Consider the following 13,227-nt stretch of genomic DNA (forward strand, 5'->3'; position numbering starts at 1 on the left):
CTCCAAAGTGAAAGTAGCCTTCAATAGTATTCATCTTGCCAACAATGAGTGAAAGGATGGTGCTTCCTTTTGTTTTGTGTTTTTTTACCAACTTGTAAAGTTAAATATCCATAAGTTTATGGGCCACCTGTATTTCGTATCCTGTGAATTTCAAGCAAGTGTCAGAATTTGTTATTTGTTGATTAGTGTGGGTTTAGTTGAAAACCTGACGGGGTTTCTGTGGTCAAGTTGGCTGTGAGACGCAGAATGTTCTGCCATGGGTGAGAGGATGCTGCTCCCTGTGCTGGCGGTCTTGGTGACAGCCCTTCCCCATAACCTCACCTGCCTTACTGCCCTTCTCCCTTAGAATGGCCCGGAGCTGCTGCCTCGCGTGGCCATGCTGCGCCTTTTGACTTGGGTGATTGGAACGGGCTCTCCCCGCGTGCAGGTGACTTGGTTTTCAGTCTGCTGTGGCTGTGAGTCAGTGTGTGACCCTGTGTCTGGGATTGAGTCCAAGTTCCCTGTCAGCCCTCCATTTTACACTTGAGCGAAAGGGCTGCTTTTGTGAGCCAGCCTGACTGTTCTCGCTAGTGAAGGGTTTTGCGTGGGTCCTGCCCCTGGCCTTGACCTGGAGCTGGGATCTTAGCCCTAGTTGAGGGATGGGCATTCTCAGTTCAGATCCCTCTCTGGCTTCCTAACCTATTGTCTGTCCCTTGCCTGACTCCACTGTATTAAGTAATTTGAAGAACTAAGCCCAGCGGATTGATGTTTTCCTTAGATTCTGGCTTCAGACACGCTGACCACCCTGTGTGCCAGCAGCAGCGGCAAGGATGGCTGTGCCTTCGCAGAGCAGGAGGAAGTAGACGTGCTGCTCTGTGCCTTGCAGTCCCCGTGTGCCAGCGTGCGGGACACCGCGCTCCGGGTGCGTGCTCACCGCCTCACGGTGCCTCCACAGCATCCCTCGTGAGAGTGTCAGAGCTGATGGGAGGGAGGTGCCTCAGACTTGCACCAGTAGGTCGTGGAGGCAGAGAGGAGAGGTCACAGGGTGTGGGGCGGCAGCAGTCTAGGAATCGGAACAACTGCTGTGGGGCTGGCTATTTTTTTTCACCTTGAAAGATGTCACCTGATTTATAAACTGGGATGTGAATCTTGGTACTTAGGACAGCTGTAACTCATAGGATTAATGCATTTTTTCATCTCACCACCTTGTATGTGGCTTTTTTTGGTATTTTTGGACCCAAAACTAAAGGATACCTTTAGAATATAGACAGTGGCTCTCACATGCCAGCCTGTAGCTTCCTGCTATCGATCAGTGACAGGGTTTTCACTGGTTCTTGGTAAAATAAAAAATAATGACAGTATGGTAAATTTTTCTTAAAGTGTCCTTTTTTGAGATTGTTTTGCTTTTTTTTTTTTTACAGAGACAGTCAGAGAGAGGGATAGATAGGAACAGACAGACAGGAGCAGAGAGAGATGAGAAGCATCAATCATTAGTTTTTCGTTGCGACACCTTAGTTGTTCATTGATTGCTTTCTCATAATGTGCCTTAACTGTGGGGCTACAGCAGACCGAGTCACCCCTTGCTCAAGCCAGTGACCTTGGGTCCAAGCTGGTGAGTTTTCCTCAAACTAGATGAGCCTGCACTCAAGCTGGTGACCTCGGGGTCTCAAACCTGGGTCCTCCACATCCCAGTTTGATGCTCTATCCACTGCGCCACCGCCTGGTCAGGCTGTCTTGCATATTTAACTTTTTAAATTTTACATTAAAAAAGATTCTACCACCACATGCCATCATTTCACATACACAAAAAGCTATTAAAAAAAAAACAAAAACAAAGAGGCCCTGGCTGGTTGGCTCAGTGATACAGCATTGGCTCGGTGTGTAGAAGTCCCAGGTTTGATTCCTGGCCAGGGCACACGGGAGAAGCGCCCATCTGCTTCTCCACCCTTTCACCTCTTTTTTTCTCTCTATCTCTCTTCCCCTCCCGCAGTCAAGGCTCCATTGGAGCAAAGTTGGCCCTTGCGCTGAGACTGACCCCATGGCCTCCACCTCAGGTGCTAAAATGGCTCTGGTTGCAAAGGAGCATTGCCCCCTAGTGGGCATGCCGGGTGGATCCTGGTTGGGCACATACGGGAGTCTGTCTGCCTCTGCTTCTCACGTGGGGGGGGGCACCCAAAAAACAATAAAAACCCCAGAAAGAAACGCTATTTAAAGAGACAGAGCAGGTAGTGAGCTGATATGACTCATGGCACTCTCTAGACCAGCGATGTCCAGTGGAACTTTCCATGGAGATGGAACTATATATTTCTGTGCAGTCCAGTGTGTTAGCCACTGGCCAATGTGAGGCTAAGTACTTGAAATGTGGCTAGTGTTATCAGGAATTATAGTTAATTTTTATTATTATTTAATTAATTAATTAGTTTTTGTATTTTTCTGAAGCTGGAAATGGGGAGGCAGTCAGACAGACTCCCGCATGCGCCCGACCCCGGCACGCCCACCAGGGGGCGATGCTCTGCCCATCCGGGGTGTTGCTCTGCTGCGACCAGAACCACTCTAGCGCCTGAGGCAGAGGCCATAGAGCCATCCCCAGCGCCTGGGCCATCTTTGCTCCAATGGAGCCTTGGCTGCGGGAGGGGAAGAGAGAGAGAGAGGGGAAGGAGAGGGGGAGGGGTGGAGAAGTAGATGGGCGCTTGTCCTGTGTGCCCTGGCCAGGAATCGAACCTGGGACTTCCACACACCAGGCCGATGCTCTACCACTGAGCCAACCGGCCAGGGCTATAGTTAATTTTAATTAATTTAACTCTGAAGACCCACATGGCTGGTGGCTACATCTTTGACAGTACAGCCCTAGAGGGAGGCAAGGAGGCAGGTCAGGGCTCTTCTGAAAGGCTGTGCCTCACACAGTTCAATCCTACTCCCTCACAGGGGCTGATGGAACTCCACATGGTATTGCCAACACCAGATACCGATGAGAAGAATGGGCTGAACCTTCTGCGGAGGCTCTGGGTGGTCAAGTTTGACAAGGAAGATGAGATCCGGAAGCTGGCTGAGAGGTGAGGGCCATCTCAGGAAACAACTGGACCCAGTGCGCTCAGCGTACAGCATGAGAGGGGCAGGGTGGGTGGGTTCGGCAGGGCGGGTGCTGCATGTCCTTTTCTGACCAACCCCACCCTTTGGTCTGCGGCAGACTGTGGTCAGCGATGGGCCTAGATCTGCAGGCGGACCTCTGCTCCTTGCTGATCGACGATGTCATCTATCATGAGGCAGCTGTGAGGCAGGCCGGGGCGGAAGCCCTCTCCCAGGCCGTGGCACGGTACCCGCGGCAGGCGGCCGAGGTTATGGGCAGGCTCATGGAGATTTATCAGGAGAAGCTCTATGTGAGTAGCTTGTGTGCCCTGAGCTGGCCTGGGTGGTGTGAGGGTGGGCTGGCCACCCCTCAGCCTCTGACTTGCTCCAGACAGTGGTTTTGGAGCTCAGTGTGGCTCAGGGTGGCTGTGACTGGTCACACCCTCACACCCGGCTGGCCCGGCTCAGTTGGGGAGAGCACTGTAGCTCATTTATCAACCTACTGTTGCAGCGGCCGCCCCCAGTGCTGGATGCTTTGGGACGAGTTATCTCGGAATCTCCTCCAGATCAGTGGGAAGCCAGGTATAACAGCTTTTGCAGTCTTGTTCTACTCAGAGCTGCCTGAGAGGTAGCAGGTTGGCTGGGCTGGGTGACCGCAGAAGGCAGCACAGATCAACTGAACAGTAGAAGGAAAGGATAAGAACTTCTGAGTCGGAGAGACCGGCAACACCAGCTTTCCCATGCTAGCTATGTGGTCTTGGGCATGTCTCTCCTTCCCTCCAGGCTTCTGTCTTCACAGGTCCTTGGGGGCTTTCTTACTGCTCTGTAGCTAAAAAGAATAATAGCACTTTGCCTTTGTAGAATGTGTTCATTTCCAAGTGACTTCACATCCGGTATAAAAGTCCTTTACCTCTCTCTTCTCCGACATCCTGCCCTGGAGGTAGAGGGTTAGGCATTATACTAGTGGGGAGATGGCAGAGTTGGTCACCCTGTAGGAGGGAAACTCTGGGAAAATGGCAGGGGTCTATCTGGCAAGTGGGCTATTCCTAACCATCGTGTAGACTGCTGGCTGAACACTGGGCAGTGGGTGCTGCTGCGCTTTGCCCTACAAAGCGGTTGTTGCTGTTGGCAAGCTCCCTCCTTGTGACTTTCTGGGATGGATCCCAGCAGCAGAGGCAGCCCCTGGCCGGCCCTTATCCCTGACACGCTCTCGTCCCTTTCCCAGGTGTGGCCTGGCCTTGGCTCTAAACAGGCTCTCCCAGTGTCTGGACAGCTCACAGGTGAAACCACTCTTTCAGTTTTTTGTCCCTGATGCCCTCAATGACCGAAACCCCGATGTCCGGAAGTGCATGTTAGATGCAGCCCTTGCAACACTCAACGCCCACGGGAAGGTAAGAGATTTCAGCCAGCTGAGGGGTTGGGGAGAAGGCTGGACCAACACAGGAGACGGGATGAGCAGGGATGACGCCGTGAGGTTTGAGTGCTGGAAATCCTGGCACAGCACCAGCAGCACCCACGGACAATCTCTTTGTATTTAGTTAGACCCAAAAGGGAATTAAATTCATATAAGTCCACTGCGGCCCAGCCAGGAAACTGGAAAAGCTGCTGACATCATGGTCAGGCTCGTCAGCATGGCTGTCCCGAGCAGGTTTGGGTTTGGTCCTCGGTAAGAGACTGTCACCCCCAGACATAGTCTATAGGGTTGACACGTAGCCCTGGACACACTTGCTTTCCAGGAAAACGTTAACTCCCTGCTGCCAGTGTTCGAGGAGTTCCTGAAGAACGCGCCGAACGATGCCAGCTACGATGCCGTGCGCCAGAGCGTGGTGGTCCTGATGGGCTCGCTCGCCAAGCATCTGGACAAAAGCGACCCCAAAGTGAAGCCCATCGTTGCCAAGCTCATTGCTGCCCTCTCCACCCCCTCCCAGCAGGTACCTGCCACCAGGGGCCAGGCCACTGAAGATGGAGTCGGGTATCAGGGTCCCCAAGGCCCAGTTCTCTGCGAATACTTGTCCCCTCTTAGGGGACAACCTGGTTTATAGGCAAGGGCACCCCCCAAATGGAATTATTTTGTTACTTTGTTCTACTAGACCTCCTAGATATTTTCATTTTTTCCTGTTCATTGTCTTAACAGTCTTTTTGCATTTAGTATAGACTTAGCACTGAGGATAAAAAGATTAAAATAAAAACTTTTAGGGCAAGCTTTTTTCTAACCATCTCTATGTGTTACACATTTCAGGGGCCTTTTAGTGCAGCCTCCAGGCCACAGTGCAAAGATTTTTTTCTTTTTGCAAAACACATTCATGTATATTTTCTGCGACTTGGATTTTGAACCACCTAGAATGTCCTCATCAAATGGTTCAGAAAATTGTGGTCAGATAAGTTGTCAGAAAACCCGAGCTGCAGAGAGTTCTGCTTGGGCCCCTGGTAGCGTGTCGCTTTGTTGCTCCTGAGTTGGGCTCAGTGAGCTACGTCTCAACGCAAGGTTGCCAGGGTCCCTGTCTTGTTAAGCCCCACCTGGTTTTACAGTGACTGACAAGTTTGAAAACGGGGAGACACAGGCTGTTTTTATGGAGGCAAAGAGCATGCTTTTCTCTGGATTTTACTCGGTGAATAGGTTTAGTCTCCCTGGAGTTTGCCACCCACCCAGACATAGGTTCTTCTTTTATACGAGGAATAGCGCTATAATGGTTGATGCTCTTGTCACTTACAGAGGTAGTATGCACCCTGATGGGGTCCATATCACACGTGAGTGTGTGATACTTTTTGCTTTCTGATACCCTGTGTTGCCTGACAGGCAGTGGCTGAGGTGGGGCTTGGTCCATCCAGTGGGGAGGTGTTGTGTGGACTGTATCGGCCACCAAGAAAGGCCATGGCTCCTGACAGGCCCCTCCCTTAGGTCCAGGAGTCCGTGGCCAGCTGCTTGCCACCCCTCGTGCCAGCCATCAAGGAGGATGCAGGAGCCATGATCCAGAAGCTGATGCAGCAGCTGTTGGAGTCGGACAAGTATGCCGAGCGTAAAGGGGCGGCCTACGGGCTGGCAGGCCTGGTGAAGGGGCTGGGCATCCTGTCGCTGAAGCAGCAGGAGATGATGGCAGCGCTGACCGATGCCATCCAGGACAAGAAGAACTTCCGCCGGCGAGAGGGTAAGCGTCTCTGAACTCAGTCCTCGCAGCTACTGGGGGAGGAGTCTGGCCTTTCCTTCCCCTCTGAAGGGCTGGTGTTGTGTGTGTACTGCAGAAGGGCAGCTGTGTGTGACGTATTCCACCTGCCTTTCTAACCAGCAGTATGCTTAGCTGGGAGAGATTTTACCTTTCTGGCTGTTAGTGCCAAGAAGGGATGAATGCTCCCCTGTTTCCTCCCCTGTCTGCTTAGCCACACCCGTGCTGCTAGTGGGAGGCAGAGGGTGCTGCTCCTTCAAGGGGCGGCCACTTCAGTTGCACAGCTGTCCTGAGTGCTCTCAGGGTGAGGAGGTGGCAGGGGTTGTCCCAGCTGTCCTACCCTCTCCACCCCCAGGAGCCCTCTTTGCCTTCGAGATGCTCTGCACCATGCTGGGGAAGCTTTTCGAGCCGTACGTGGTGCACGTGCTGCCCCATCTGCTGCTGTGCTTCGGGGATGGGAACCAGTATGTGCGTGAGGTAAGTCCTGAGGCTGCATGTGAGACCTGCTGGCTGTTGGTGTCGCCAGGACCCCTGCCCATATCTTGGGCTCCATTATTAATATGGACTCCCCTGATGCCCAGTAAAATACTGGAGCTTTATGAGATGAGAAGCCATTTCTCTCCTTAGCCGTACCTACAGGCTCCGGCACAGGGCCTGACACAGTACACCCCTCTGTACGTGTCGGTTTCCAGGGGGACACTTGGTCTAGAGTCAGGCTGTGACCTCTGCTGTAGCGAGGAGGCCCCTGAACGTCTTTTCTCCTCCCTTGAGGCTGCAGATGACTGTGCCAAGGCTGTGATGAGCAACCTGAGTGCTCACGGGGTGAAGCTGGTGCTCCCCTCCTTGCTGGCTGCCCTGGAGGAGGAATCCTGGAGGACCAAAGCCGGTAAGGCGCCCCCTTCTGTGTCTCTGTCCACATCCTGTCCTAGAAACTACTCTCCAGGGGCTGCAGGTCGCCCAGCTCTGTCCTGTGTGTACTCCCAGCCCAGGGACAAAGCCAAGACTCTGTGCTATTAGGTGGCCCACTCCTTTACTACATGGTGTTCTTTGCTTACATGCAAGGGACAGGCCTCTGATTTAGGGACAGCCCCGAATCAGGAAATCCCAGGATTTTAAAGCTAGTTTGTGGCTAGTTTCGTGATTTTTAAAGTTTTTTTCCTCATTAAACCCCTTTTAAAAAATGTAGTCTTATCTGGAGTCCTGATATGCAAAAGAGGTACAAGCAGAGCTACTCTGGTTTGGGGAGGGTCAGGGTCTGAGACCTCGCACTTGACTTTCCCGGGGTCCATCCGGCTTTACCCTACAGTTCAAAAACTGTGGATCTAAATCAGTTTCCCTCATCCTGATTTCTGCTGGAGCGGGTCCCCTCTGCTCTCTGCTTGGGGACTGCTTGAGCACAGTCAGCAGAGGACCAGGCTGGTTGTCCCTTGCCTGGGCAGCCAGCCCAGGTGACTGTTGGCCTGTGCCGAGTGATTCCATGCTGGATGTGTGTCTGCCATCTGCAGGGTCAGTGGAGTTGCTTGGGGCAATGGCGTACTGTGCTCCCAAGCAACTGTCGTCCTGTCTGCCCAACATCGTGCCCAAGCTCACGGAGGTGCTGACCGACTCCCACGTCAAAGTGCAGAAGGCGGGCCAGCAGGCGCTCAGGCAGATTGGCTCTGTCATCAGGAACCCGGAGATCCTGGGTAGGCCTCTCCCACTGTGGGCATGGCCCTGGCTCCTCCTCCTGTCCCTGGACACTGCAGGGAACATGCAGCTGCTCAGTGAAGATTTTTGCCCTGGCAGGACAGATATGTTCACAGCAAAATAAATAAATTCTGGGAAGCTCTTTTCCTAGAATAATGAATAGGAAGTAGTTTGAAAGGGATGGGTTTTAGTGCTCTGTCTGGACATTGACTGCACAGATAGGGAAACTGAGTCATTGGCTCAGAAGCACCTTCACTGAGAGAGTGCACTGGGCTAAGCTGAGTCTTGAGGCTCAAGATTGAATGACAAGCTCTGGACCATATCAGCATCATCTGAAGTGTTAGGAAGTTTGGGAACTTGTGTCATTCCAGGACACCTGTGATAGAGGGGAGGATTAGGGACAGGTTATTCCCCTTAACTGAGCTCTGTAATATGAAATTTTAGTTGAGTGATGGGAAAAGATTGATCTCTAGAAACAAAACCTAGCCAGCCACCTTAACTAGTACTTGATGTGTTAATTTCTTTTTTTAAGCGAGAGAGAAAGAGAGAGAGAGAGAGAGAGGGAGAGAGGGAGAGGAAGGGAGATGAGAAGCATTAACTCGTGATTGCGGCATTTAGTTGATTGCTTTTCATATGTGCCTTGAGTGGGGCAGGGTGGGGGCCCGCTCCAGCTGAGCCAGTGACCTTGGGCTCAAGCCAGTGACCTTGGGCTTCAAACCAGTGATCATGGGATCATCTCTGTGATCCCACGCTCAAACTGGCGGCCCTGTACTTAAGCTGGCAAGCCTGTGCTTAAGGCAGATGAGCCCGCACTCAAGCCGTTGACCTCAGGATTTTGAACCTGGGACCTCAGCGTCCCAGATCAGTGCTCTATCCACTGTACTACCAATGGTCAGGCTTCACGTGTTAAATTTTAGCTTCAGTGTGGAGCCTTAATACCCATTCAGAATAGTTAAATCCAGGTATTTATTAGTTTTGTTTTTTGTTTAGAAAATGATGGGAGGCCTGACCTGTGGTGGCGCAGTGGATAAAGCGTCAACCTGGAAATGCTGAGGTCGCTGGTTCGAAACCCTGGGCTTGCCTGGTCAAGGCACATATGGGAGTTGATGCTTCCTGCTCCTCCCCCCTTCTTACTCTCTCTCTCCCCTCTCTCTCTCCTTTCTAAAATGAATAAAAAATAAAAAAAATTATAAATAAAAAAAAAAGAAAATGATGGGATTTTTTTGTTTTTGTTTTTTTAATAGATTAATAGGTAATCTCAGATTCTGTTTTTCTTTTGTTTTTTTTGTGTGTGTTTTTCTGAAGTTAGAAGCAGGGAGGCAGTCAGACAGACTCCTACATGCACCTGACAGGGATCCACCCTACCTGCCCACCAGGGGGTGATGCTCTGCCCATCTGGGGCATTGCTTCATTGCGGCCGGAGCCATTTTTTTTTACAATGCCCAGCAGCTCTGGGGATATCTAAGGCCTAGAACAGTCTCATCTCTACTAAATGCATAGAAGTGCTTTCATTTTGAGAATGCAGCTTGGTTTTTCGTTTTGTTTTGTTTTGGTTGAAATATAATTTGCAGAATATAAAATTCAGTTTTTAAGAATGCAATCCAGCCCTGGCCGTTTGGCTCAGTGGTAGAGCGTCGGCCTGGCGTGCAGGAGTCCCGAGTTTGATTCCTGGCCAGAGCACACAGGAGAAGCGCCCATCTGCTTCTCCACCCCTCCCCCTCTCCTTCCTCTCTGTCTCTCTCTTCCCCTCCCACAGCCAAGGCTCCATTGGAGCAAAGTTGGCCCGAGCGCTGAGGATGGCTCCATGGCCTCTGCCTCAGGCACTAGAATGGCTCTGGTTGCAACAGAGCAACGCCCCAGATGGGCAGAACATTGCCCCCTGGTGGGCATGCCAGGTAGATCCCGGTTGGGCACATGCGGGAGTCTGTTTGCCTCCCTATTTCCAACTTTGGAAAAATACAAAAAAAAAAAAAGAATGCAATCCAGTGGGGTTTTTTTGTTTTTTTGTTTTTGTTTTTTTGTTTTTTTTTACAGAGAGAGAGAGAGAGTCAGAGAGAGGGATAGACAGGAACGGAGAGATGAGAAGCATCAATCATTAGTTTTTCATTGCATGTTGCAACACCTTAGTTGTTCATTGATTGCTCTCTCACATGTGCCTTGACCGTGGGCCTTCAGCAGACCGAGTAACCCCTTCAGCTGGTGACCTTGGGTCAAAGCTGGTGAGCTTTGGTCAAACCAGATGAGTCTGTGCTCAAGCTGGCGAACTTGGGGTCTCCAACCTGGGTCCTCCGCATCCCAGTCCTACGCTCTATCCACTGCGCCACCGCCTGGTCAGGCTATCCAGTGGTTTTTATATGTAAGCACCACCACTCTAGTTCCAGCACGTTTTCATTGGCCCCGAAAGAAACCTCCTTCATGGTAGCATTCACTCCTCCTTTCCTTCCTTACCCAGCCCCTGACAAATCTATTTTTTGTCTCTGTGGGTTTGCCTATTCCAGAGGTTTCATATAAATCAAACAGTATGTATCTAGTTTCTTAGCATAAGGTTTTCAAGGTCCATTCATGTTGTATCAGTTCTTCATTCCTTTACATGGTTGGGTAATGTTCCTTTATTCATATGAATCATGTTTTGTTTATGTATTTATTTGTTGATTGATATTTGGTTGCGCCATTTCCTCATTTTGGTTATTAAGAACAGTGCTGCTGTGAACATTTGTGTACAAGTTTTTTGTTTTTTGTTTTTTTTAAATTTATTTTTTTACAGAGAGAGGGATAGACAGGAACAGACAGACAGGAACAAAGAGATGAGAAGCATCAATCATTAGTTTCTCATTGCGCATTGCGACACCTTAGTTGTTCATTGATTGCTTCCTCATATGTGCCTTGACTGCGGGCCTTCAGCAGACTGAGTAACCCCTTGCTGGAGCCAGCGACCTTGAGTCCAAGCTGGTGAGTTTTGCTCAAACCAGATGAGCCCGCGCTCAAGCTGGCGACCTCGAGGTCTCAAACCTGGGTCCTTCCACATCCCAGTCCGACACTCTATCCACTGCGCCACCGCCTGGTCAGGCTACAAGTTTTTTGTGGACATGTTTTTAGTTCTATTGGTTTGATACCTAGTAATGGGATTGCTGGGTCCTATGGTAACTGTTTAACTTTTTGAGTAACTGCTATACCATATTCCAAGGCAGCTGTACTATTTGACATTCCCAGCAGCAGTGTGTGAGAATTCCAGTTGCCAGCACTGTGGCTGTCTGCAAAACCAACCCTGGCGACAGCCATCTTAGTGGGTGTGAAGTGGCATCTCTTTGTGGTTTTCGTCTTTATTTTTTTTCTATTTTTTTTAATCTTTTATTTTTATTGAATCCAGAGAGAGGAAGGGGGGGTAAGGGGGAGACAGAAGCATAAATCTGTTCCTGTATGTGCCCCAGCCAAGGACTGAACCAGCCACCTCTGCATTGCAGGACAATGCTCTAGCCAAGCGAGCCATCCTGCCAGGGCTCTTGTTTTGTTTTGTTTTGTTTTGTTTTTCATTTTTCCGAAGCTGGAAACGGGGAGGCAGTCAGACAGACTCCTGCATCTGCCCGACTGGGATCCACCCGGCATGCCCACCAGGGGGCGATGCTTTGCCCCTCTGGGGCGTCGCTCTGTTGCTTCCAGAGCCACTCTAGCTCCTGGGGCAGAGGCCACAGAGCCATCCCCAGCGCCCGGGCCATCTTTGCTCCAATGGAGCCTCGCTGCGGGAGGGGAAGAGAGAGACAGAGAGGAAGGAGAGGGGGAGGGGTGGAGAAGCAGATGGGCGCTTCTCCTGTGTGCCCTGGCCGGGAATTGAACCCGGGACTCCTGCACGCCAGGCCAACGCTCTACCGCTGAGCCAACCGGCCAGGGCCCCTGCCAGGACTCTTTGTGGTTTTTATTTGCATTTCTCTGATGACTAGTGATGTTGAACGGCTTATGCTTATTTGTATATCTTTGGAAAACTGTCTGCAAATCCTCCTCTGCCTATTTTTAAATTGGATTATTAGTTGTTGTTTTTTTAACTGCTGACCACCAGCAGGGGGCTTTATAGTGGTTGAATTTCCAGGATTTGTGGAAAAGATAAACCAGGTTTTCCTCTTGGAATTCCTCCTGCGGGGCTGACGGTGCTCATCAGCTCATCTCGGGGCTCATCTCGTCTGGGCTGAACTGCTGTGAGCATGGTGTGCTTTACTTCCATCACTGCTGCAGGGGCCTTAGGTGTCTCCAAAGGTTTTTCACTAAGTCACTTTGGGTCACTGCTTCCAGAATAAGGTCCATGGTGCCTGAGCAGCACTCCTGTGGAGGCTGAGCACTGTGACTGCAGCATAGTGCCCATTGAAGCCAGCTCACAGGGGCCCCACGAGAGCACAGTGCAGAGGGGTGCCGGCTGCCACCTCTGTATGAATTCCTCCTTTGCAGGCAGCTGGCTTCCCAAGCTGGTGACATGGGGCTCCATGGAGCAGTTGCCCAGACTCCCTCTGGTTCTGGTGGCTTTGCCATACCTTAGACTCTTATAAACCAGTGTCTCTCCTGTTTGGACATGCAGCCATTGCCCCGGTCCTATTGGACGCCCTGACCGACCCCTCCAGGAAGACCCAGAAGTGCTTGCAGACCCTGCTGGACACCAAGTTTGTCCACTTCATTGATGCCCCGTCCCTGGCCCTCATCATGCCCATCGTCCAAAGAGCCTTCCAGGACCGTTCCACGGACACACGGAAGATGGCAGCCCAGATTATTGGCAACATGTACTCCCTGACAGACCAGAAGGTAGCAGCCCAGTGGGGCCTGGAAGACCAGGAAATGCTGGTTTAGGGCACAGATTCCCTGCATAGGAGACGCGGGAGGCTGTGGGCACTGGGTGTCTGATTATGTTTCGGGGAAGATCTAGACCAGGGGTCTCAAACTCGCGGCCCACCGAACAATTTTGTGCGGCCTGCAGACTAATCCACGGGCTTACTTAATTTTATCCAAAATATTTTGAACTTCGTGGATTAGTCTGCGGGCTGCACAAATTTGTTCGGCGGGGCCCGCCGGCCGCGAGTTTGAGACCCCTGATCTAGACCATTTTGGGGTGGATGGTGAAAATTTAGGTTCTTTGGGCATCTTGCAGAGCAGTGTTTGAGTCCTGTGAGCTCAGTCCCCAGGTGAAGCCCTGCCCAGTGGGCCCCTTTTATAGATTGAAGCGCAGGACAGGTCCAGCCTCACCTTTGACCTTTGAGGAGTGTGGGGAAAGTGGCTGATGCTTAACTGCTTGCAGTGTTTTCTTGTTTCAAACATTTGCTTCTGGGAGCCTCAGGAATCTCAGGGAGATGGCCCTGTT

At 51.2% G+C, this 13,227-nt stretch overlaps 1 protein-coding gene across 2 annotated transcripts in view; it reads left to right on the forward strand.

Annotated features, from left to right (window-relative positions):
- Positions 1 to 13,227, forward strand: part of GCN1 (GCN1 activator of EIF2AK4) — a 60,959-nt gene that overhangs the window by 28,431 nt on the left and 19,301 nt on the right. For both annotated transcript variants that reach the window (XM_066260449.1, XM_066260448.1), the window contains exons 27-38: positions 347 to 427; positions 758 to 901; positions 2,905 to 3,032; positions 3,167 to 3,356; positions 3,557 to 3,627; positions 4,271 to 4,436; positions 4,782 to 4,976; positions 5,945 to 6,191; positions 6,562 to 6,683; positions 6,978 to 7,092; positions 7,712 to 7,891; positions 12,454 to 12,674. In XM_066260449.1, the coding sequence (XP_066116546.1) occupies positions 347 to 427; positions 758 to 901; positions 2,905 to 3,032; positions 3,167 to 3,356; positions 3,557 to 3,627; positions 4,271 to 4,436; positions 4,782 to 4,976; positions 5,945 to 6,191; positions 6,562 to 6,683; positions 6,978 to 7,092; positions 7,712 to 7,891; positions 12,454 to 12,674 (1,860 nt within the window). The remainder of the gene's footprint in view (positions 1 to 346; positions 428 to 757; positions 902 to 2,904; positions 3,033 to 3,166; positions 3,357 to 3,556; positions 3,628 to 4,270; positions 4,437 to 4,781; positions 4,977 to 5,944; positions 6,192 to 6,561; positions 6,684 to 6,977; positions 7,093 to 7,711; positions 7,892 to 12,453; positions 12,675 to 13,227) is intronic.

Source organism: Saccopteryx bilineata, chromosome 2 (assembly GCF_036850765.1).
Source record: "Saccopteryx bilineata isolate mSacBil1 chromosome 2, mSacBil1_pri_phased_curated, whole genome shotgun sequence".
NCBI classification, from domain to species: Eukaryota; Metazoa; Chordata; class Mammalia; order Chiroptera; family Emballonuridae; genus Saccopteryx; species Saccopteryx bilineata.